This window comes from Pteronotus mesoamericanus, unplaced genomic scaffold (assembly GCF_021234165.1).
Source record: "Pteronotus mesoamericanus isolate MK-2021 breed Mesoamerican mustached bat unplaced genomic scaffold, CSHL_Meso_final scaffold_533, whole genome shotgun sequence".
Lineage (NCBI taxonomy): Eukaryota > Metazoa > Chordata > Mammalia > Chiroptera > Mormoopidae > Pteronotus > Pteronotus mesoamericanus.
This window is the reverse complement of record NW_026555320.1, coordinates 3281887-3308478: the sequence shown is the minus strand read 5'-3', so window position 1 is coordinate 3308478 and position 26592 is coordinate 3281887. Positions and strand designations below refer to the sequence as shown.

General features: G+C 39.7%; 1 protein-coding gene across 2 annotated transcripts in view; it reads left to right on the top strand.

Moving 5' to 3' along the window:
• The window catches only part of SMARCC1 (SWI/SNF related, matrix associated, actin dependent regulator of chromatin subfamily c member 1), a 112369-nt gene that overhangs the window by 50967 nt on the left and 34810 nt on the right, over nt 1-26592 (top strand). For both annotated transcript variants that reach the window (XM_054594632.1, XM_054594633.1), the window contains exons 15-21: nt 1953-2024; nt 4317-4430; nt 5018-5171; nt 5858-5971; nt 9786-9845; nt 16638-16896; nt 17614-17775. In XM_054594632.1, coding sequence (XP_054450607.1) covers nt 1953-2024; nt 4317-4430; nt 5018-5171; nt 5858-5971; nt 9786-9845; nt 16638-16896; nt 17614-17775 — 935 coding nt within the window. The remainder of the gene's footprint in view (nt 1-1952; nt 2025-4316; nt 4431-5017; nt 5172-5857; nt 5972-9785; nt 9846-16637; nt 16897-17613; nt 17776-26592) is intronic.

The following is a 26592-nucleotide window of genomic DNA, read 5'->3' as shown; positions in this document are numbered from 1 at the left end:
CCAAAATTTACAACTGCCCTTCAAAGAGATGTTAGCGTCTTTTAAGGTACTTTTCTTGGAAGGCTGTGTACTTCAGTGAGGCTGCCCCCGCTCAGAATCTTGCGGTCCTGTTCAGATACTGCGCTTGCTCTCAATGGTTATTGCATTATTGTTCGTTAAGGATAGGTGTGATTTCAAATACGCATACATATACACAAACATAATTTAGAAGCTTTTAGAAGCTAATATAAAAGAATAGGGTAGATGGTTCACTGAGCTATATTTTGTTTTTGTCCAAAACCACAAGGCATGGCTATAATATTGAAACTTTTTCTCATGCATTTAAAACCAACTCTCAGTGCTTTTCATAAATGTTTTGAACAAGTAAAGCTGGAACACAGAATAATTATATAGCTCTTCTTTGAAACGGTCTTCTTTACATCAATTATCGTGTTAAATTATTTTTAAACTTGTGTCTCAGTCTCATTATTATTTGTAACTACATGTTAAGATTCAGAATGCCTTAAGACATACCTGAGAAACTAGTGTTCCTCTAAAATTTAAAAAGAGCGGAAAGTCATAACAGTATATAATTTTGTAGGATTTCCTAGGGTACAGGAGCAATTCCTTTTGCACGATAACCATTGTGGGTCACAGAGCACGCTCTTAGGTGGCTAGTGGCTGTGTCAGCCACGGCCCTATGTGGTGGATGCAAGACCTGCTGCATCGGCTGAAGTGTCGCCCAGTGGCAGAGCTAGTAGAAGAACTCGGGCTTTCTGATTCTGAACACCCCGCTCCTTCCACTCACGGCTCTTCCTCAGAACCTACAGATTCAGCTGCCCGTACTTCAAATGTAGATTTCAAAAAGAAAGTGCTTGGCATGAGACATTCTGGTCTGTTTTGTTCTTGGTGAAGTTGTTTTTTGTGGGCTCTTTGAAACCTGTAACAGGTAAAACAGTGAGAGGTATATAAAACTATATAATTAGTTGCTTGTAGCAGTTCCTTTTATAGTAAAACTTGGAAAGCCACGGTGTGTGTGCGCGTGCCCACATGTGTATAGATGACATTCCTCTTAGAAATTAATCTTTTTAATTTTGCTGGTAATTTATTGGCATTTATGGTATTAAGCACTCTAAGTCTAGTTCAGACAGTTAAAATGATTCCAAATGATGAAAGCATAAATGCTTCTACTTACAGTCCCAGACTGTTGATTTGCTCTTTCTGTGTGATTAGTACATGTTGCATATCTGGAAAGCAACTGGAAACTAAGATGTGTCATGAGAAACACACGGATTAGTGTTAGTGTTCAGGCGTTTGTGCTGGGCACACGGTTGGTTTTTGTACGATGCGGTGGGCATGAGGATTTTAAGTGGTCTCTACGCCATCACCCATAACATTGTATGAAATTGTCATTGCCTTCACCTAAATGTTAAAATTAGGTCTGTGATTTCGTTAAAAAGCAGTAAATTGCAGAAATATTTCAATTCACCACAGAGTTTCTGAGGACTGGTCAAAAAGTGCAGTGATGTGAAGAGCCCGAGAAATTCATTACAAATTCCATTGTCTTCTGGCCCGTCATTCATTTTACCTGTTTGTTGCCATGCCAACTACTGTAACTTTTGGTAGCCAATTTCCAAAGAACCCTTTATGTCTTGTAGCTCATCATCTAGTCATGATGTATTATGGCAACAGCATAATGAAATCTGTAGCTTTCAATATGTTGACAGCATTTTTTGAATTGGGTTATAGGAATAGAAAAACAACAGTAAGTATTAGGGGTGAGAAAGGGAAGTTTTTAAATTTTATTATATGCTATTACTACATAGGAACTTGTGCAACCCAATTAATTTTTGCAAGTAATGCTCAGTTTTTAGATTTCTCAGTTTTACATTGAAAATGGAATAAACTTAGGTCAAATTTTAAGATTTTTATTTTTCAAAGAGTTCTTCAAATCCTCTTTCTTTCCTTTTCAGTATTCACGTGATTGAACGGCGTGCTCTTCCAGAGTTTTTCAATGGGAAAAACAAATCCAAGACTCCAGAGATGTGAGTGGCCTATAAAGATGTAATCTTGATACCGTTACACTTGGACCGGTATTTAGGAAGAGTGTATGTGTCTGTGTGTTTGGCAGGAGGTTCTTAAAGCGCACTTCTGAGCTAATGTTTGCTAATGTGTGGAAGTTTGCAAATATCTTATTCTGTTCAGAACAGTATTCATATTTCTGCTGCACAGAATTTCTTGCCCTAAAGTAAATTGTTTCAGATTTTTTTTCCCCTCAACCTTGAACTATATACATCTTAGTTCTTGCAAGTAAAGCTTGAATTCAGTAACGATTTTGCACTAAAATTTGTTCAGGTTACTTTCTAACAGTTCCCACCTTGTGTGTACATATGTGTTATCAACTATAGATATTTATATTTAATAATCTAGGAGGAAATGGAATTTTTATCTTATTTTCCTGATGAATGACTAGTCATTAAAAGAATGCCAAATAGACTGATATAGCTCCATATGAATTGCTCTTCATTGTATAAAGAATTGTTGTGCTTTTCCATTGGAAATAGAAAAACTTTTATTGGAAAGAAGTTCGTTAGGCTGTATTTTTGTTTTTGCCTGGTGACCGTTAAATACATACTTCTGAAAGTCTTGCCTCTAAAATAAACCCACATCTATTATTCTATAAATAGTTTTCCATGTATTATCTTCATGATGTTAGTCCATTGTCTGTTGTGCACATGTAACTGCAAAATAGATGTCTCTTCTTTAGATTGTTAGGGAAGGATAATTTCCCACATAAAGCACACGGCATAGTATGAATAACTGAGTGCTAAATATATGCTGGTGTTAGATTGTACAAGATAGTTAAGAGATTCTAAGTTTAGATGTCAAAGATAAAGTCAACATTTTTATAGCAAAGCTGTAAGGGGTCATTTGGAACCAGTCAGAGGTTTGGCAAAAGAAACCCTGTTAGTTTCCCCAGTAGTTTTTCCATCTATTCAGACATGGTATATTAGTCCACCTAATTTGCTTATTGGCAGGATATAAAAGGACTTACAGTCCTTGGGAGTCTTCTGTTTAAAAGAACAGTGTAGCACTTTGCCTGTTTTACTTTGTAAATTCACCTCTCAGTCTGTGTTTTCCCACCCGTGCTTTTACAGGACCCTTCCTGAGCAGGGTACCTTTTCTAATCCGATGTAGCTAACCTCGGGCTGCCAGCCTTCTGTGGCAAGAACTTTTGCCTGGTCCCTAGCTTCTTAACACTTGTTTTAAGTATTTTGTGGCAAAAATACTTGGGTACATTGTGAAATCTGCTCTGACCCCAGATTTGTTTTTCTTTTATTTTTTAAAAAGGTTTAAAAAAATTTACTTATTTTTAGAGAGAGGGGAAGGGAGAAAGAGAGAGGGAGAAACATCAATGTGTGGTTGCCTCTAGTGCGTCCCACACTGAGGACCTGGCCCACTGCCTAGGCAGGTGCCCTGACTGGGAATCAAACCTGCGTCCCTTAAGTTCACAGGCTGTTGCTCAGTCCACTGAGCCACACCCACCAGCGCTCTCTTCTTTTTAAAAAACATACGTTCTGTGTTACCTCTGAGTTTGGCCTCGTGGCTTCTACTCATTGCCTGGTTGGGATCTCTGAACAACTGCTGGGTGGAAGGTATGTAGCCATGCCAGAGCCACATCTCCGTGGGACTCTAGGAAGCGTGCAGAAACCAGATGCCGCCTAGGTCAGGAGCCCCACACTGTCTGTGCTGAATTCCACCTTCATCCTTCCCACCAGTCTGTGGCCTGGAACAAATTCTTTAGTCACTCAGGGCTTTATTTTCTTCTATACAAGGGATGATAACAGACCATACTCCATAGAGAGATTGTGAGGGTTAAATGAGTTAGTGTTCAGAACCGTGCGTGGCACACAGTAAATGCTAGATGCATGGCACAGTACCCCTTATCTGCAGGGGGTATGTTCCAAGACCCCGAGGGATCCCTGAAACTAGGATGTGGCCGAACCCTGTGCAGTCGGCCCTTTGTATCCACAGGTTTCGCTTCTGCCGGTTTAACCATCTGTGGATCAGAAACTTTTTTCCTTCTGCAGTTGGGAATCTGCGGATGCAGAGGGCCGACTGTGATTAGGGAGACAATCTGAGTAACGGGGGGCTGCCGGCAGCTACCTCCGTCTGCACTTGTTGACGGTAAAGACTCAGTATGACGTCACTGTTGGAATGGTGCGATAACTTTTTGTTGTATTTGGCTGTGAGGGCTATGCTGATTTTTAGCTCTGTGAGTTACTATTTCTGAAAGGATGTGTGTCCACCTTAAGAATTTTGCCATTGCTTTTTAGATACTTGGCATATCGAAATTTTATGATTGACACCTATCGCCTAAACCCCCAAGAGTATTTGACCAGCACCGCCTGCCGAAGGAACTTGACTGGGGACGTGTGTGCTGTGATGAGGTAAGTGCCTGCCTCTCTTAGGCGCCCAGGCAGGCGGCCCCTGGGACTTCCTGTCGGATGTTTCGTTGATTGAACTGGATGTTTTCTTGGTTAATAAAAATAACTTAATCTTACGTCTTTTATTTAGGGATTGCATATTTGTAAGACTTTGAATTTTTCCCTCTAAGATTTTATAATCTTACCTTAAAGTCAAATTACCAAATGACAGAGGCGGAGAGCAGGTTGGGCAGGAAGTGAGTCACCCAAGGTCTTTCTGTAGAAACAAACCAAAAGGTGGCTGTCCTGTGAGTGTGGACTGGGCGCGACCACGTTCGCAGCATGGGTCGAACGGAGCATTTACTCTCGTTTCTGTGACCGAAATGATTAGGTTTCGTACTAGGTCTTGAGGTGCTATATTGTCAACATTATTTTGAGCTTGTAGAAATTGTCCCTCATTCAACAAACCGAAATTGTCAGTTACTTTTTGATGGTTCATAGCCTACAGAGAACATGTTTACTTGTTTGGTTTTTTTAATTGAAATATGACGATGGTTATGAAGGAGATGAAGTACATTCTCCAGATTTTAACCCTCAGCTTTATTCTTTAGGGTTCATGCCTTTTTAGAGCAGTGGGGGCTTGTTAATTACCAAGTTGATCCAGAAAGCCGGCCCATGGCAATGGGACCTCCTCCTACTCCTCATTTCAATGTATTGGCTGATACCCCCTCTGGGCTCGTGCCTCTGCATCTTCGATCGCCTCAGGTAAGCTAATGCTGCCTTTTCTTCAGGTAACAGACTTCCACTTCTGGCATTCACGTTCAGGAATTACTGCTCTTGTCCAGTAATCGTGCTGTTGTTTAGCTGGTAGATTTTGTCTGTTTTTATCTGTTGTAAATGTTCGAGTCTGTAAGACTATTTTGTGCTCAAGGTAATGCTCCGCCATCAATCCTGAGACTCCGTGCCTTATTCTGTCACGTGTTAGATTTTCATACATACTCAGGATTCCCTTAGTTCACTTCTGTCTTCAAAAACACTAATTAAACGAGCAGATTGTTAAACTATTTGAAACTTCTTCCCCTTCATAACATTTGGAAAGTAGACATCCATACACATGTTCTTCAATACGTTATGTCAGTCACATTATGTACACCATTAATTTGAAGAGCATGAATCTAAGCTATACATTGTCCTCCATTGTGAATGGAAGATCATATTTAACACTATTTGTTGTCTATTTTTCTCTGTGACTTAAAAAGACAGAAAAATGTTTCTCATGTGTTGGAATTTTATTAGAAGTGTAGTGTGAACGTATTAGTTGTTTTTTTTGTAGTGTCTATACCAGGAGTGAGTGGTTTAATAAGTGTCAGTATCAAACAGTCCTTTAAAAACTCTGTTCCCTTGACTTTGTAGAGGTTACTACAGCTATTTATCATTTATCTGATTCACAGGTCCCTGCTGCTCAGCAGATGTTAAATTTTCCTGAGAAGAACAAGGAAAAACCAATTGATTTGCAGAACTTTGGTCTCCGTACTGACATTTACTCCAAGAAAACCTTAGCAAAGGTAAGGATTTTTTTCTCAGACAACACATTGACTGCAATCTAGCATGTCCTCTTTGTTTTTCTTCCTTCCAAGAAGCATCATTTCCCATGAGACACTTAATTTACTGTCTACAGTGTAAGGAGGTGAGCTTTCTCCTTAACCTGATGGCATTTTATAGAATAACTACTTCTTTTACCTTTTTCTTCTATATGGATAGAAAATAGGTATTTAAAAAACAACCATGATGAATATGTTAAAAGAAAATTGAAGACAAGATGGAGAATATCAACAGAATTGGAATATATAACAAACATCAAATGAATATGGTATAATTGAAAACTATACCTGAAATTAACTCATTGGATGAGTTTAACAGAAGACAGGACTAGTGAACTCAAACAAGTTAGTAGATTTATTGAAACTGAAGGATCAAGAGAAAAACAAATTGAATAAGGTGGACAAAGACAACAGAGTACAAGAGACTTGTGAGATACAGTGGGGAAAAATTTTATTTATCATTAGAGACCTACAAGAAGGAAAAAAAATGGAACAAAAGTGACATTTGAAGAAGTAATGACTGAAAATTTTCCATAACTAATAAAAAGATATCAACGCACAGAATAAGAGAGACTGAACAGACCCAAATCTGGATACAGAGGAAACCACACCCAAGCACATTGTGCTTAAACTTAGCTTAGAAGCAACCAAGGAGGGCAGGGTGGGAGTGGGGTTGGTGAACACATTAAATTCGAAGAAACAGTAATAAAACTGGTGTCTGACTTTTTAGCAGAAATCTTAGAAGCCAAAGGACAAAGTAATAACATTTAAAATACTGAAAGGAAAACTGGCACTCTGGTATTCTATATCCTGTAGAAATACTTTCCAAGATTGAAATAGCAATAAAGACCTTTTCAGACACTCAAAAGGTGGAGAAGTTATCACTGGCTTACACACTTACTTCTTGTTTAATTAGAAACTATAAGAAAAGTAAAGGAAGTTTTCAGGATGAAGGACAGTGATCCCAGGTGGTAGCGAATGACTCTAAGAAGGAATAAGGAATGTGGAAAAGGGTAAATGAATAGTTAAATATAAGGATGTATAGACGGTTTGAAACAATGAGTACTTTTGAGGACTTATATGTCACATGGAAATGACAGATGTGGCAGAAAAACAGAAGATTAAATGAGTTAAACTGTTGTAAAGTTCTGACATTATTTAGGCATGTGGTAAAAGTTCTGATTCATGGAGGGAACTCGATCCACATGGAAGAATAAAGAGCACCAGAAGAAGAGGTGACCACGTGGGGCAGCGCGGAAGATGGTTTCCTTTATTTTTGTTTTTTAAAGATGATAATAGACTGTTTAAACCCAAAAAGATTGTATCATTAGGTTTATAGCATGTAGATTAAAAACCAAACATAGCTCAAAGAGTAGGAGAGAGAAATGGAAGTATTGTATTAAAATTCTTATACGTGAGGTACTGAATATTATCTGAAGGTACATTGTGACAAATTAGAGGTATTACATATCTTAGAGCAGCTATTTAAAGATGTATTAACTACTTAGTCAATAATAGAGATAAAAATACTCCACAAGGGGAAAGGAAACAGGAACACAAGGAACATTTGGGAAGAGTAGAAAATAACAAAATGGTAAATTTATATCTCACCGTAGGGGTAGTAGTAACAACTATAAGTGGTTTTATACTCTTAAGTGTATAAAACAAGTACAAGTATATGCTGTCTATAAGAAACCCACTTTAAATATGAAGATACTTCAAATATAAAAGAATGTAAAAGACTAATCAAAAGAAAGCTAGAGTCACTGTGTTACTATTGGTAAAGTAGACACAAGAACAACTAATTTGCCAGAATTAAATGGACACTTCCTAATGATACAGGAATCAATCAGTTAAGAGGTCATGATCATCCTACATATGTAAGCACCAAATTGTGGTGCTTCAAAAGCAAAGACCAGTAGAACAGGAAGGAGGAATGAGGCGGACAGATGCACAGCTGGAGGTTGCAGTGACCTTTTCTCCATAACTGATAAAACAAGTAGATAGAGAGTAAGACTATAAAAGACTTAGAGCAGTACTATCAACCAACACGTCCTATTTGGTATTCACAGAAGACTATGCAAAACAGCGTAAAAGACATTCTTTTGAAGTCCCTGGGGAACATTCACCAAAATATACCAAATTCTGAGTCATAAAATGAGGCTCAGATTTTAAAAGATGGCTATTATACAGTGTGGTTGGTTGTATCATTTTATACATGTGAAATAAATGTGCTTGGCTGACCACAACAGAATTAAATTAGAAACCGAACACAAACAGAAAAACATTAGAGAAAACAATGAAATGAGATGGTTATTCGAGAAGGTCAATAAATTTGATGAACCTCTAGCCAGAGAGATCAAGGAGAAAAGAGAAGTCAGAAATTGCTGATCAGGAATGAGGGCGTGCAACACTACTGATACGACGTATATTAAAAAGACAATAAACAATATGAATAACAGCTTGGTGATAATATATTTGACAATTTGATGAAATGGACAAGTCCCTAAAAAGCTGAGAAGTGGGGAAATGGTAGTGAGGACCCTCCCAGTAGATGCCATCCATACCGAGGTTGTACAGCTCTGCCCTGGATTCGGGTTTGGCTTCCTCAGGATTTAGGTGAAACATTAGTGAGTTTTGTTTCTCTCGGGACTCCCAGTCTGATCAAGGGTCGCTTCTGATGTTGATTGATTAAAAGATGAACCTTTGCATCTTAAAGTAATCCTCAAGAGTCCAAACAATACGTTGTGAGTGACAGCTATGTGCATCTTTTTCTCACACCGCAGTACTTGAGGACTTCATTTCTGCAGTGCTTAAGAGTCCTCTTTCTACTCTCTAATTAAAGGATTAGTATTTTTAGTACATTTTTTGCAACTATTTCAGAATATGTGTATTGAATATCATGGAGACCTAGCAAATCATAATTTAATTTTTACCCCAAGTATTTAGCAGCCTGAGTAAAATTTAAGAAACTTTATAGGCTCAAACAGGGAAATCATAGGCTGTCAAAATTTTTTCATTTGTTAAATTGTAATCTCTCAAAATAGACTTTTCAGAGAGGAGATAATACGTTAGAATGTGTCTTTTGAATTAATAACACCTCTAAGTAAAGAATAATGTCAATTATACCACACATCCAGCCCTGCAAATATGAATGGAGCAGGGTCTGCAAATCCAGACTATGAATCAGTTGGTACATTTTAATTTTTAGAGAACGCAAACTTGGCTTTCTTACACCTCCAATGCCCACATGAATTGTAAGTTATAAGGGATTCTTATGGAAAAGGCAATTTGGAGATTAGGGAATCACTTAGACATTATTTTCCTCAGGAGATATTAAAAATGAGATAACATGAATTTGTCACATTTGAACCAAGAATCCTCTTGAAACCTTTATATGTAGTGCAACTTGTCCTTGAAACTGGAAAAAAGACTGCCTTCAAGCTACCCCAAATATTTGCATTATCGTTATAATATTATACCTGATTTATGGTATCCATTGAAATACCATGCCTTTGTAGCTTCACAAGATTATTTCAAATATAAAAATATAGCAATAATATGTATAAATCGTCTGTGAGTTATCAATAGATAAGAAATCTTGGGAATAGTCACCCTTTCTGTTGGCAGTTTAGGTTCCCTAAGTGTTTTCTTCCTGTTACTCAGGGACTTATTTTGGTGGTTTGTGTAAAACAGCCCCCAGAACTTAGGGAGGAATCCTGCTGAGCTCCCTGCCAGCCTTTAGGAACAGTTAATCGTGTCTGGCTTTGTTTTTCAGAGTAAAGGTGCCAGCGCCGGAAGAGAGTGGACTGAGCAGGAGACCCTGCTCCTCCTGGAGGTGAGCACGGGGGCAGAGGGCCTGCATCCGCCCGCAAGACGAGCGCTGCATTTCTGGGCCGGCTTTCCAAAGCTGCCTGTGGAATCTATTCTGAAATGTTTTGATCCATGTAATGAACTTTAATAGAATTTCCTCGGGTCTTTATTATTTAAATATCAAACCTAGAGGTTACATACTGGCTGTCAGCAGGGGAGATGAAGCCTGGATATGTGCTCTTTTGGCCCAGGTTGGATTTTATTGTGTTGGTTTAAAATCTGTTGCCAACATTAAACAAACATTGGAGCTTTGCCAAAGATTTCTAGTTTTTCCTCCAAAATTGGAAGATCTGGCAATCCTGGGACCTCGTTTTCACACAGCGACAATTGGCCGCCCTTGAACAGCAGATTGTCCTCTGAAGTTGAGCGTTTCCTCAGATTGGAGTTTTTCCTAACTCAGCCCCCCATAGGCATCGTAGACCAGCTCCCAGTGCCTGTGTGCGTTTGAGCGTATAACCTCGGTATGTCCCAGGACTCCGAGAAGTAGCTGAAGGACCTGCCACTGACAACGTTGTTTTGTTTATGAAAGCAAACACTGGTGAGCCGGTGGTACGTGAGAGATCTGTCAGTTGGTTTTTATGGAATTCTTAGTTGGATTTCTTCATGTCTTTGGAGATTCTTACAAATACTTGCACAAGGAGATCTTAGCAATTATTTCTACTCTGAAGGGTAGGAGATAGAGAATTTTGGGCTTCATATGTAGCAGCCATTTCTGAAGGGGGCCATTTGTCTTCAGGAGAGAACAGCGGTTGTTGGGGCACTGGTTAGGACTTGGAGAATGGGACTCTGGGGGCTGTTTAGGACCAAAGAGGGCATTTATTGTTAAATGCGCTAGGAATGCTTCCGCCTTCAAGGAACAGAAAATCTGACGAACAGTAGATTAAACCAAAAGGACATTGATTGGATTTTTTTTTTGCTCGACTGTATTTCTTCATTGGGCAATTCCAAGATTCTTTCCACTGCTCAGTTATAGCACCATGATTTCACTTATATGTGGAATCTAATGAACAAAATAAACTAACAAAACAGAAAGAAACTCATAGATGCAGAGAACCGAATGACAGCTGTCAGAGGAGAGGGGTTGAGGGGCTGCGTGAAGAAAAATGTGAAGGGATTAATCAAACGAAGAGAAACCCATAGACACAGACAGCAGTGCGGTGATTACAGGAGGGAAAGGGGCAGGGGGAGGCAGGAGGGGTGACGGGGGTGATCGGAGACGGAAGGCGACCTGGCTTGCAGCGGCGAACACGCGGTACAGCGCGCAGGTGGTGTGCTATGGAATCGTGCGCCTGAGGCCTATATAGTTTTATTAACCAGTGTCACCCCAAAAATTTCAAAACAATTTTTTTAAAAAGGAAAATGGATTTTGAAAAATAAAATATTAGTGAAAAGTGTGGTGTTACACATTTTAGCAAATCTGTAACGTTTGGTCTAGTAGAATACAGCTGGATTTTCATATTTGTTTTTCCATCTTATACATTGTTTTAATTTGAATCTATTAGGAAAATTTGGCAGTGCCTGGGTGTGTTATAGGAAAAGCTGGAGTATCTCAGTGGCCTTTTCAGGGATATTCTTTCTCAATACTGCACTAAAACTTGACCACTTCTAGTTTCTTAAAGGTTAGTTACAGCGTGGATTCCATTGGTCTCTTGCACTTTATCTTCTATCAGTTTATGATTATGTAACATCTCATATTAATAAATTGGGAAATACTAGTTTACTGAATTATGCAGATTTTCCAAGTGTTGGTAACAGTTAGTTATACAATAGTTTTTAGAATCACATTTGATAATATTAGCACCAAACTCATCTTCTATCTGAAATTGTTTGTTAAATATTCAGACAGGCTTTTATGGCAGATACATATTTTTTCAGAATTCTAATTTTTTTTTAATCATTGGCAACAAACTATCAGTTGTTTTCCTGGCGGTGACATTTGGCGAATTCTTGTTTGTTTTTCAGAAAATATCAGGCAGATATCTGTATCTGTAAAACCAATCTGTAAATGGTGTTAACCATTTGTTCTAGTAAAAATGGTTTTCGGTGAAAAGAGCAGCGAGTTGAGCTTGAACCTCGAACAGTCTCACAAATGCTTTCCCTTCAGTCAGCTGTTGTGCTTTGATGGTTGATATTAAGCCCTCTTGTGTACCTCCCTTTTCATAGCCCCAGATGTTTGAAACACGTGGACTTAGGTGTTTAGATTCAGTGAAATTAATAATTTTCCCTGTTTCATTAAGGAAACAGTTAACTAGAGTTGGTTTATTTGATCTTTGCCAGTGAAGAATAACGTGACTGTCAAAACGCTCTGGCTCCACTGCCTGGATTCATGCTGAGGGCAGTGGCTCAGCCACATCGCTCCCGCGCCAGCCGCTGCTGCCAGCGTGACATGACGAGAGGGGCGGGCGCGCGCTCAGATGGCCGTGGGAACGACTTCGATCTCGGTCCCCCGAGTCCGGCCCCTCCTGGGTCTCCCGGCCGCGCTTCGAGAGAGACAGTGGTGATGCTGCGTGTTTCTGTAAAGCGTTGATTTCGTTTTTTGAGTTGTTTTAACCGTTGTGGTTCCTTAAGTTTTAGTGGTGTTTTAACCATTTTCTTTACTTTTTTCCACCTCTTTTACTTTTCCTGGTTTGTCAGAATCTCTTTCAGAGTCAAAATTCAAAATGGTTTCTTTCTTTTTTTGTTTTTAATTCTCATCTGCCCATTCAATAGCGATAGTATACAGAGAGCTGCTTTTCATTTACTTCGGGGCTGTTTTGTCTAGCCATACCTGCCAGGGGTGTGAATTTAAAAGGACTCAGTGCCGCCCTGACTGGTGTGGCTCACTGGATTGGGCGTCATCCCACAGGCCAAAGGCCTGCCAGCTTGACTCCCGGTCAGGACACGTAAGTGGGTTGCAGACCAGGTCCCTGGTTGGGAGTGTGTGAGAGGCAACCGATCGATGCTTCTCTTGCACATCGATATTTCTCGCCCTCTCTTTCTCCCTCCCTGCCCTTCTCTCTAAAAATAAACAAACAAAATCTTCTAAAAATAAAAAGGCGCAGTTCTTGTAGGAGTAAGAGAATACACTTTTATATTGGATTTTGCAGAGACACTTAGTTGTGCAGCACCCACTGAAACACCAGGTCTCACATCATTTCTTTCTGCTGCACATGGGTGCTCTAAACTTTCTCCCCTTCCGTCACATCCATTGATAGTAAATGCAGAGTAAGGTCACAACGGCTGAGTCACTGTTTACACTGACCATACTAAGAAAACCACAGCATCTTTATACAATAGTGCTTTTCCTCTTCTGCAGGTGGAACCTGTGCAGTCATCGATTTTTCTTTTAAACACGGGGCGGAGTTGACAGGTGGTGTCCCAGCTTACGCAAAGAGAAATAAAAGGCTTCCCAGCAGCATTGTTTACCACTAACACCTTCTATTGATATGGTTTGTTTATTTACTAATAGCTTAAGAGCATGAAGTCAGATGGAAAATTTTAATGGATTTCTAACCAAAAACGCAGTCAGTTTCTTCCTAATAAATCTGGAAGACTCGGGGTTTTCAAGAAAATAATACATTATTTTATTAGTCAGATATCACACAGGCCGCACTCCTGATGTTTTGGATTATTCTTGAAACCACCCATTTTTATTTAAAAAAGACTTTATTGGATGTGGTCTCTTATGAAAACGCTGCTCCTGTATGGAAGGCTGCTGGTTACTATCTTATGTTCATTTCATTGTTTTATTATAAATGTTGGAGGCCTAATTTCAATTTGGCAAATAAAGGCTCTACATTAGCTTTTTAAGAAATAGTTTGCGGAGGATCCATATGATGAAGGCTGTTTGAGTAAGAGTTCATTTGTAAAATGTGTGAGGAATTTCAGGTGTTTGACCTGAAAATGTGTCATCGGTAGAAGCCACAAAAGGCTGAGTCAGTCCTTAGAGCAGTTTGAAGTCACTGCATTGATAGAGCGCCACAGTGAAAGACGTGGTGCCCTTCTGTTCCACAGTGTTTGAGGAGATTTTTTTTTAAAGATGCTTTCATAGTTAAAGTTTACAGTTGTTAAAATACTCTTCCTGGTCATTTGTCCCTGGGCTTGAAAATGACAAAACTTGAATCTGTGAGCTTACTGGTTCTCCTGTGTTAACTTGAGTATTTCTTGTGCCTGCTGTGCTTTCTCATGCCACGTATTTACTTTCCCTTAGATAATTAATGGACATAAAATCTTGTACCTGCAAATAAAATTCATGAGGTTTATTAATGTTTGTTTATCATCCCCTAAAAAAGTGTCTTAATATGTTTTCTACTAGCTAGGTTATAGAAACAGTAGTAGCAGCTATTTAGTAAGCACTGTCAAAGGTTTTCTCACAGAATACATGCACTTAATATACTTTCCTTCATATGCAACACAAGAAATAGTATTTTTTTTGGATGACTATGTCTTCCAATAAAAATCTTGTCTTGAAGGGGGGAAGAAAGCCTTAACGGAGTTTGTTAGTCTTTTTTCTTTTTTACTCTTGGAGCCATTAATTCCTTTCCTGGCTTAACCCAGTTTCACGTGAAGTTTGGCGATGGGCTCTGTGATTTGCGCACTGTGTTCCGGGCTCTATGGTAGACACTTCCAATTGAGAGGGCTGGGCCACAGCCTCAACAATTAAGAAATTCAGAGTGTAGCGGGGGACAGCAACAGATTAAACCACAAAATGAATGCAGTGTCCTCAGCTTCATAATTGGAGGCACAAGGCGCAGGAGTGACTGTGCCACCGGGCTGGGTGGATGAGACACATGGGCAGCTTCCTGGGAGCGGAAAGCTTCTAGTACATGAGATTTCTAGTATAGAACAGTCTGTGTGTGGCAGTACTGAGGAACGGTGTTGTGGCATCTGGGTATTCCTGGAACATTAAGGAGCAGGGGTGGAAGGAGCAGGCAGAGCCCCAGTCATGGCTGGCCCTCAATTCCCCAAGATAATGATGAGCAATGAAGTGGTTTTAGGCAAGAGAGAGACAGTGCCCTGTGTGAAACATGCTTTACTCTGGCCACAGGAAGAGGGATGACTTTAAGGGTAGAGAGAGACAGACAGCTCTAAGGATCCGCAGGTACCGATGGAGAGCCGGGTTGTGGCAGCAGGAGGGAGCAGGTGTTCTGTGGTTACCGCACGTCCCGCATTACCCGCCCTCTCCAGGCCAGCCCTCTGCCAGGGCCCGGGCCAGGGTCTCGCCCCTGCTCAGCCGCATTGTGCTGCCCTGGGTGTCGGCCCTGGCTTGAATTCTGCGGGTCGTAGGGTTCCTTAGCTTTATTCTGGAAAAAAACTTTCTGAACTTGCCTATTTTTCTCTGGCTGAAAGAAAATGAGTAAAGGAAAAGAAGTTTAAATAACTGTTTGAAAGGATTATGATGGAGCATACCAAAAAAATTTCGGCTCATAAAAGTTACAGTGGCCCCAGTTACAAGTTTCTGATCCCAAACACCCTAGTAAGATAAATGGAATATTTTTCTTCGCGTTTTTCAATCTGGGTCTTTTTTCTAAGTAATTCCTTCTAGACCTATCCAAGGCTGCTGACTATCCAAAGGAAACCCAGAGTCAGCCTTGTTTCTTACGGGAACTTCTGGGTAAGACCATTGGTTGGCTTGGGGTTTGAGGAGCACTCTAGAGAAAGAGCGCTGGGGGTCAGAGTTCACTGAGGCAGGCAGGGGCGGAGAGGGCCAGCCCGCAGCGGGCTCACGCCACAGGGGCGGTCAGCAAATCGGGCTCAAGAACGGGGAATTGCAGCCTTGCCACCCTTGACATTTGGCCTCAGTTTTTTTATTGTGGGCTCTTAAAGGCGCTGTAGAATGTTCAACAGCATCTGTGGTCTCTACTAACAAGGTGCCAATAGCACTCCCCAGTTACGTTGGCCAAAATTACCTCCAAACATTGCTGGATGTCCCCAGGGAGGCAAAATTTGCCCCTGTTTGAACAACGTGGCTCTAGAGAGAACCATGGGAGTAGCCACTTTGGGAAGCTACTGCATATATTCCTTCTACCGAGTTAATTTCTTGACTCTCAGCTCTGCATGTCTGATTTTCTTTATACCATTCTGTCCCTTTCCCTTTTGGAGAGATTGTTTTTACTTTTTTTCTTGAAGGTTTTCAGCATTTTCTATGAAAAGTTACAAATTTTAACACTAGAAATTTGTGTACTTTATAAATTTTAGTATCAGCTTCTGAATTTCAAAAAAAAAGCTTGCCGGTGGAATAGGATTGCACTGAACCCGGTTCGGTTCGGAGAGAGCCGACGTCCTGACAGTGCTGCAGCATCTTACGAAGGAGCACAGGGCGCCTCTGTGTTGAGGCTTTTGGTTCCTCTCAGCGTGTTTTATTTTCTCCAGCATGTTGACCTTGCATGTTCATTAATATATTTATTCTTAAGTATTTTGTTTTTGTGCTATTTTTAGATATTTTAACATCACCCAATTAAAAAATTTTTTATTGCTAGTGTACATAGAAACACAATTGAGTTTTTCTACTCCTTCCTGTCCTGTGACCTTGCAAAACTTTGTAGTTTTAGTGCCCTTTTTGTAGACTCGTTAAGATTTTCTATGTAAACAACCCTGTGTAGTCATAAAAGACAGTTGGCTTTCCTTTATAACGTATGTGCCTTTTAATGTAAAGTATAACCATTTTCATTATTTTTTAAAAAACCTATGTAAAAAATAGTCACAGGCCTCTCGTGTTGTGACATACAGCACTCCTTGTTATCTGGTACCAAAGCCCCTGTTTTTTTTTCTGTTGCAGGCCCTGGAGATGTACAAGGATGATTGGAACAAAGTCTCAGAGCACGTCGGAAGTCGTACTCAGGACGAGTGCATCCTCCACTTCCTGCGGCTCCCCATTGAGGACCCGTACCTGGAGAATTCAGATGCTTCCCTTGGGCCCCTGGCCTACCAGCCTGTCCCCTTTAGTCAATCAGGAAACCCAGTCATGAGCACCGTGGCCTTTTTGGCATCTGTGGTGGACCCTCGTGTGGCATCTGCTGCAGCAAAGGCAGCTTTGGGTATGGATTTTGCAAGGCCATCTTATCGGCACGATGTTTTCAGATAATGGTTTAATACTGTCCTTCACGTTAACGTGACCTCAGATTTAAATGTTGTCATGTGTTATATTTCAGTTACTTATGACAAAAATTAGATATTACATCTTAGATACTGTTATATTTAAAAGTACTGTAATGGTTTAAACTAAAGCACTTACAATGTAATAGTTTTAAAATTAAGAGTGTCAAGAATTAGGGAGGGTCCAAAAACATTTTTTATGTTATATTTGGTAATTCATTTGAAATTTGATACAACTAGCAAAAGAGTCACTTTGACATTCTTGGATTATATTACTAATTATAACTAGAACTTTACCGCACCATAGAACTCTTTCTTGGCTTTCAGGTTGTTGATCCTTGCTGTTTTCTTTATTCTCAATCTAGCAGGCTGTTAGATAAAAACTTGGACAGCAGTTTTGATTGTTACTGATAGAAATTTAACGATCTCTCATTTGTGTACCAAGATACTGTGACATATAAGGTAAGATGTAGTCAAAGGTTTACGTTACTGTGCAGTTTTTCATTTCATGAGGTAGTTTTTCTGGAATAGAAAGGACTGAGTCGCCAGAAAGGCCACTACACACAAGACATTAATATGGGTTGGATTTCCTAGTGGTTTATGGTGAAGCAAATATTTGTGTAAAACAAGACCACTGTTCCATTTTTATTCTCAAACAGAGGAGTTTTCACGGGTCCGGGAGGAGGTACCACTGGAATTGGTAGAAGCTCATGTCAAGAAAGTACAAGAAGCAGCTCGGGCCTCTGGGAAGGTGGATCCCACCTACGGCCTGGAGAGCAGCTGCATCGCAGGCACAGGGCCTGATGAGCCAGAAAAGCTTGGTGAGTTGCTGCCGCGTCCCAGGACAGGGCTGGCCCGTCTTGTAGTTTCCTCTGAGCTCGCTAAAATCCTTGGGCTCTCTTACGAGTGAGTGTTGTGATCAGTATAAACCTGTCTCTTAAGATTAGTCTACGATTTTTTTTTCTCATCCCTTTTTTTAAATAGTAGTTAGAACTAAAATGTTCTCTCCTAACTATTAATAATATCACTGTTGTGAATTATCTGGTGCCTGTTTCTAGATCTAGATTTTAAGCCTGTAGACTTGAGAATACTGAAAGGACTTGACAGTATTTTAATTCATAGGTTACTGTGTAGGTTTAAGTTCATTGTTTTGGTTATTTTTAAATTGAGTTAAAATTCACATCACATAAAATTCTCTATTTTAACCACTTAAAGGTGTATGATCCAGTGGCTTCTAGTATTGAGTTGGCCGAAAAGTCTGCTTCGTTTTTTCTGTAAAATACAAGACATTTTTTTCATTTTCGCCAATACCTTGATTGATTTGGATATTTTGAGTATGTTGGCCATCTCCTGCTATTGGCTTCTACTAGGTAGAGGCCAGGGGTGCTGCTAACCATCTTCCAATGCATAAGAGTCTCACAGCAAAGGATTATTTGGCAAAAATATCAATAGTACAAGAAATTTTGCAAACCACTTTTGACACGTTCAGTCGGTCACAGCACCTTCTCCATACACTGCACGGATCTTCTTTTGCATTTTTAACTTTCTTGAAATAAAGCATAATATGCCAGAAAGTGTTACTTATCTTCTTCTATCTTCAGTAGTAAAATGTCTGCACAAAAATTCACCAGTTTTGATGTTTTTTTAAAAATGCACACTGATAGGACAACCGTCACAGTACACTCTAACAAAACTGTTACATGAAGTTAAAGCGCCACTAAAGCCATCCTAAGGAAAAAACTAGTAAAACTTTTCAGCCCTCCCAGTATGTTCACAGTGTTGTGCTGCTGTCATCACTGAATCGCAGAACATTTTCATCATCCCCAAAGAAAATTCATGAATTTAGTCACCCCCCCCTTCTCGCGTCTCTTCACCCTAGAACCACTAGTCCGCTTTCTGTCTCGGTGGGCTTGCCTGCTCTGGATACTTCCTATAAATGAAGCCACACAACACATGGCCTTCTGCATCTGGCTTCTTTTACATAGCATAATGTTTTCAAAGTTCATTCATGTTGTATAAATTAGTACTTCATTTCTTTTTACATTGAATAATATTCTTTAAAGTGGATACACCACATTTTACTTACCCAGTTTATTGGTTCATGATCATTTGTATTGTTTCCACTTTTTTATTGTTTGAATAATGCTGCTGTAAACATCTGTGTGCAGGTTATTTTGTGAACATGGGTTTTTCACTTCTCGGGTACCTAGGAGTGGACTTGCTGGATCATATGATAATCCCATGTTTAAGTTTTTGAGCAACTACTCTGCTGTTTTTCATAGTGGTTGTGCTGCTTTATGTTCCCACCAACAACATACGATGGTTCTGATTTCTCCACATTGTCACCAACACTGGTTTTCCCCTTCCCTTCTCAGTAATAACAACCTAGTGGGTGTGAAGTAGTATCTCACTGATTTTTATTTGCTTTCAACTTGGGGAGCATTGCCATCTCAACAATGTTAAGTCTTTTAATCAATGAACATGGGACAGCTTTCCATTATCTAGGTTTTTTAAAATTCCTTGGAGCAATGTTTTGAAGTTTTTAGTCTTGCATTTTCTTGGCACACGTCTTGCATTTCCTGGATAAATTTATTCCTGTGTATTTTATTCTTTTGGATGCTGTTGTAAATGAAATTGTTTTCCTTATCTTGGAGGAAAAGCCTTTAGCGCTTCGTCATTAAGTATGTGAGCTGTTAGACTGTCATAGATTCCTTCCATCAGGGTTAGAAACTTCCTGTCTATTTCTAGTTTGAGTGTTTTTATCGTTAGTGTTAGATTTTTGTCACCTTTTTCTGTATCAGGCGAGGTGTTTGGTATTTTTACTTTATCCTATATATGTCTTATATTAATTGAATCTTTCCTGTTGAACCACCTTTGTGTTTCTGAGATAAATACCACTTGGTCAATGTGAATTGTTTATTTCCTGTTCTATTGGCATAGGCTTGCTACTGTTTTGTTAGGATTTTTGTGTTTATATACTTTTTGTGTTAGTACTTTTCACTCCTTGTGATATCTCTCCTGGTTTTGGTGTCAGGGTAATACTGACCTCAAAGAATGAGTTAGGAGTTATTCTAATTTGGGGGAGGTTTTGAGACGTTATTTGTGTTTAATATTTTAAAAAATCTTTGCTACAGTTCACTTGGCAGCCATTAAGTCCTGGGCTTTTTGTTGTTATCATTGACGCTTTTTGATTTCTGATTCAGTCTGGTTACTTGTTATAAGTTTAGATGTTCTGTTTTTGAATCAGTTTTGATAGTGACATTCCAGGAACTTGTCCATTTTGTATAGATTAATTTCTTGGCGTTCCCCCACTCCCCCCACACACACACAATTACAATAACCCAAAGTAGAAACAACTCGAATGGCCATCAGCTGACAAATAGATATGCAGAATGTATACAGTAGAAAATGGTTCATCCATAAAATGGAATGAAGAACCATGGATGAACCTTGAAAGCATGGGAAGTAAAGAGATAATATAGTTATAATTCCAGTTATATGAACTGTCCTGAATAGGCAAAATCTATAGAGACAGGAAATAGATGGAATGCTTGCTTAGGGCTCGGACAGAGGGGAGTGAGGGTGAATGACAGCTAAACGGTATGCAGGTTTTTGTCTGCTTGTTTTTTGTGTTTTTCTGGTTTGGTTTTGTCTTGAGGTAATGAAATGTTTTAAAATTTACTATGGTGATGGTTGAACATACCTGGGAATATAAAATTCATTGAATTGTACTTTTACTGGGTTGATCATAGGGTATGTGAATTATAAGTCAGTAAGGCTCCTTTTTAAAAAGTTGTCAGTGTTCTTTTATATTTTGTTTCTTTCTGTAAGGTTGGTGGCAGTGTGCCCATTTTCATTCCTGATTCTAATAATTGGGCTTTTTTTCCCCCTTCATCAGTCAAGATAAAGTTTTATAAATATTGTTTATCTTTTCATGGAATCAACTTTTGATCTTACCAATTCTGTTATCTTTTATCTAGCTTTAATACTTATCTTTCTTGTGTTGTTCTTTGGATAGGTTTGTTGTTCTTTGAATAGTGCCTTAAGCTGGAAGATAAGATATTGATTTGAGATCTTATTTACTAAAGTAGACTTCTATAGCTATATAAATTTCTGTCTCAGTGCTCCTCTTGCTGCATTCCATAAATTTTTATATATTTTGTTTTTGGTTTTGTTATTCACAGAGTATTTTCTTATCTCCCCTGTGATTTCTTCTTTAACTAACTGGTTAAGAGTATGTTGTTTAATTTCTACTGATTTGTGAATTTATTAAATTTTCTTATGTTAAAATTAATTTCTAATTTCATTCCATTGTATTCAGAGAAGATAATAAGTGTGATTTCTGTTTGTTTGTTTTTTTAATTTATTGAAACAAACATTTATCCTGGCGAATATGCCTTTTATAGTCTGCTATTGTTGAATGGCGTCTTCTGTGTATGTTTGGTGTGGCTAGTTTGTGGTGCTGTTCAGGTTGTCTACTTTTTTCTGGTTCTGTCCTTCATTGGAAGTGCTGCCTTGAAATCTCCCAAGTATTGTCTGTTTCTTCCCTCAGTTTTCTCTTTTTTTTTGCTTCATGTATTTTGAGACTGTTGTTAGGTATGTTTATGATTGTATCTTTTTGATGAATTGACCTTTTTACATTATATTATGTCCTGCTTCCCTTGGCTTAAAGTCTGTTTTATCTGATACTGGCATACCACTCCAGCTCTCTTTTGGTCATTGTGCTTGCATGGAAGATCTTTTCCCATTGATTTATTTTCAGTCTGTTTGTATCTGTTTGTATCTGTGTTTGTAAATGGGTCCCTTACAGACAGCATATTGTTTGTTGGGTTTTAGGACTTTGCAGACATGGATTTTGGTTCTGCCCTGTGAAGCCACAGGCCCTGAAAGAGCTGTGGCCTTCACCAGCTCCTCTGTGCCGTGGGAGGGCTGGTTAGGTGTCCTCTGCGATGTATGGTTTAACTGTGCTCGTCTGTGATGCTGACAGATGATATTTTTGCTGTTAAGGACTTTTACTTGTCTATATATGCTTAATCAGTCTTGAAGAGGAGTAAAATTTTAATATGGTAGCTTCATAATCAATACCTGGCTTCTCAGATGGGAAGTGTTCCTATTTAAGAGGCTTATTTACACACCAAGTGAAAATGTTATTTTACATACAGTTGTCAATAGTGTATTCCCAGTGTTTCTTACATCGTTTATGGCTTTTTTCTTGTCATTCATTATGAAACAGTTTCTGATAAATAACTCAAGCTAAAGATTTACTGTTGTCATCTTGCCTAATTAGTACTGTCTTTGTCTCAATTGTATGGGTTTTATACACCCTGTGCCTCATTTTTTAAATTTTTTATTAGAATAAAGATAATATGAAGTAAAAACTAAAACTGCCAGCCAGTTCTCCACACACCATACCCCCTGAACTCCCGGGGCTCCCTTCCAGGCCATCTGAATAGATGTCAGTGAGTCTCTTCAAGCCTAAAACCTCCTGGTTCCCATGCATCTGCGTGGGGCCTGCCCTGCCCTTCTCTCTGAAGTGTCGCTCTAGCGTCTTACTTTGGAGACATGAAAAAAGATTTTCAGGTTAACCAAACCTCTCACTATATTCCTCAGAAAAAACTACTGACCTAACTGCTCTTAACCTTGGCTACTAATCCAGATACCAAGCCTTCGATTAAAAATCAACTTAGAGTTTTCACCGTGTTTCCTGGCTTGAAAACTCACTGATCTTCCTCTCTCTTAGGTGGAGGCTGGAATTAGCAAGCTGGGCCACATCTCTGCCTGTTGCTGATTCTGCACCACAAGGCAGGGCCTGGCTGGGGGTGGCGGGGGGGCCCGGGCCTATTGAATGCCTGGGAAAAGTGTTCCTTTCCTCAAACTTTTTTGTGTGTTTTTGGTTCATTTGTTGTAGGGTCTTTTGGTTCCCTTTAGTCATGGAATTGAAAAGTGTTGGCAAAGCCTTCTTACTTAATTCAAAGAAGTTGCTGTATTTTGCAGAATCAGGGACATGTTTTTACATGTAAATGTGTTTTTAAATTTTTGGTAGATGATACCACGAAGCATTGTTGGTTAAGAAACAGGTTGCAAATTGAGCCATTTCTGGTTTAGTGGGATTTAAAACAAGAAGAGTCAAAAAACAAAATCTAGCAAGCATAGTCCTTGTGGGACTCGACCTGCTCCGCAGGGATGGCGTGGCTTCCACAGTGTGCAGAGCTCGGGTCGGGCTGCTGCGGGGAAGGTCGCAGACCGCAGAGGGGACGCCGTGAGCGGCCTGGGCAGTGAAGCCAGTTCCTTGTATCTGCAAGTAGCCTATCAGGTGACCTCCCAGAAGTACAGTGTGTGTGCAGTAGTCGTCGCAGCAGACTTTGGGTCTTTTTTCCCGTTTAATAAGGGCCAGGGAAAGTACAAGCATAATATGAATATTTTTGAATGAGTTGTAAAGAGCATCCTGTAACTAATGCTGGCCTATTACAGTTGCTGTGATTTATATTGTGCTGTGACTAATGGAATAAATTAGGAAATGGCAAACGGCACTCCCTGTGGAACAGGCCCAGCAAAGACTTAGTGGGAAGTCAGTGCTGTGCCTCCTTTTTGAATCACGCTCTAAATAGGGAATTCAAAGAAAGGAAGTATTAAATGTACATTTCAGCTTACATTGTATATAACAAAATAGCACCTTATTTATTTAACACTCTGATTTGAATAGAATGATGTAGGATTTTCCTTATCAAGAGAATATTGGAGTTGGATGGTATATTCATCAATACTTTTCATTTTGATGCTTAATTTACTATGTTACACCAATTAACTTATAATAGTTATATAATACAGGGAAAAAACTGTTTCCTTATGAAATAAAAGACTTTTTTGATTTCTCTTATTAACCTATCTTAATTTTTCACTGTGGATTTGGATTGGGGAAAGTATTTGGTGAAATAAAAGTAGAGATATATGAGCACCAGGCTTGAAATAGTTCATTTTCATTTATTGGGAGACTTTTCATAGGAATTATTTAGGAAATGGGCGTCAGCTTCTCAGAAAGGCTTCTTCAGCCAGTGGAACTCTAGTCATTCATCTCCTGGTTTCTCTGACCTTGTGTAGTTTTTGGTTTTCTTTGGCCAGAGACCATTCTACAAGTAAAAAAAGTAATATTGATATTTGAGACCTTTTGTATTTTATAAAATTATTACTAGGTTTTATTTGCCCTGGGTTATAGGAGAAGGTAGGAGAAGTTAAGAGAAAAGATGTTAAAGATTTTATTTATTTTTAGAGAGAGGGAAGAGGGAGAAAGAAGGAGAGAAAGATTGATCAGTTGTCTCTCACAAGGCCCCCAACTGGGAACCTGGCCCACAACCCAGGCACATGCCCCAACCAAGAATCAAACCGGCGATTTTTCGATTCACAGACTGGCACTCAGTTCACTGAGCCACACCAGCCAGGGCTGAAAAGAATTTTAAAACATCCCTCAGAAGTTGTTGGAAACTAACAGTTGTTGCTGAGTACCCATATTTGTGACATACTGCTTAGGGTTTTTCTGATTGGTCATTTGAATTTCTTTTCAGGAGACTGCTTTGGAAGGAGTGGCATTGTTTTTTTATTGTAACAGCAAGGAGTCTAAGGTGTTGGCAGGTTATATGCTTGTGACTGTCCAGGCTGCATTTTGAACTTAAGTCTCTCTGACCCCAGGCCCAGCCTCTTTTCGCTCTAGCACACCGCCAGAAGTATAGTATGTAGGTATGTCTGTGTTTTTTACTCGCTGAACAAGGATGATTAAATCCTGGTAGATAGCTCCGTAGTACTCTACTGCCGTACATACTGTGGGAACTACAGTAGAAAAAGGCCCAGGCCCTCCTGAAGACCCAGGCTCTGCATAAGAAAACGGGCACACGCACCAGAAGGAGCAGCTGTGAAGGACCCGTTTATGTAAGACTGAATGTTGAGAAGCCCACCGCGCAGCTCAGTCACTGAGGGTCCGCGCTTGAGCCCGTGGAACGTAAGCGTTCCTGGATGGAAGGTCAGGCTTCAGCTAGTCTTTCTTTTTTCTTTTCTTTTAGGGATAAATAAGGCTGTAAACGTGTTGTGTTACCATGTTTTTCATGTGTTCTAGAGGTAGGGCACCGGTGAAATTCCTTTCCTCGTGTGCTTAATATCGTAGAGGCAGAGTATACATGGGAACCTGATATGTAAAACTTGTAGGATGTAAAAATTAAATTTAAATATGTAGAAAGAGTATGTTGGCGGGTAAGCAGCATGCTGAAAAATAAAGCAAGGATGGCAGGGAGGCAAGAGCGAAGTGTGGGGACCTGCTGTTTTAAACAGTAAGAGTATTTCACCAAGTGAGTGACGTTGAGCAAAGGTGCGAATGCGGCGAGGAAGAGGAACATGTGGACCCCCAGGGCCAGACTCTTCTAGGCACTGGGGACAGCCAGTGCATGGGCCCCCGGATAGGAGCCGCCTGGCGCAGTTGAGGAAATGTGAGGGGGCCACGGACAGGGAGCCGGGTGGCAAGGTAGAGGGGGTCACGGGGGACGATGCGGGGCCTGCGGGCCGCGGTCGCACTGTGGGGTTGACGTGAAGTGACGTGAAGCCAGAAGAGGGGCTTGAGCATGAGTGTGTCAGGGCCTGGCCTGTATTTTTGAAGTTTCATTCTATTAGATTGAGAGCAGACCCCATCTACAAGTTGTTAAATTGACATATTTTTTAAATAACTTATGATTTTAATGTATTTGAATATCCAGGCAATTTGTTTACTGTATCGCTGGAGGCCTTTATTAAACAACTTAAATATTTCTTTACTTGACCTGGCATCTAAACAGAATAACCTTTGTCTTTTTATTTTTCCAATTACAATTTACATTCAATACAAAAGAGCCTTTCTGATAACCTGTTTGCTTGTAGCCGAACATCCTGAAATGCTGATAGAACAAGCACAGTGAAATCCCATGTGTCTACCAGTAAGGTTCAGCTTTGCCATTTTTTTATCTATCTAGCAATCTAAATAAATTGATTTTTATTTTATTATTTTTGGTGAATTTTGCAAAGTTGTAGATGTCATGATTATTTGCACCCTAAATAATTCATGCATCTCCTAGGAATAGGGACATTTTCCTCTGTAACTGTCATAATACAATGAACTTTTGCCCCTTTTTATAGGTCATTAGCTCTCCCCCACACGTTGGCATGTGCACACATGTTCAAGGGCCTTGTAAGACTTGCTGTTGTAACCATCTTCTATTCTTAATTTGTGCCTGTTCTTTTTTCTTTAATTTGTCAAGTATAGTTTATGTTTAATATTATTTTGTATTAATTTCAGGTGTACAGCAAGCATAGTGGATGGACAGTCATACACTTTACAAAGTGTTCCCCCGATACTTCCAGTTCCCACCTGGCAGCATACAGTTATTACGATACAGGGTGGGACAAAAGTAGGTTTCCAGTTTTGAGTACATGAAACCCAGAGCGTATTCTTGTAGTAGTATTTATTAATTACTGTATTTTCCATATGAACAACTCTAAGCCTGCTTTTGCCCCACCCTGTGTCACTGACTGTATTCTCTCGACTGTGCTGTAACTACCAGTGTGTTCTCCCTACTCCCCTCACGTTTCCTCCCAGCCCGACCCACCTCCCCTTGGGCAAGCCC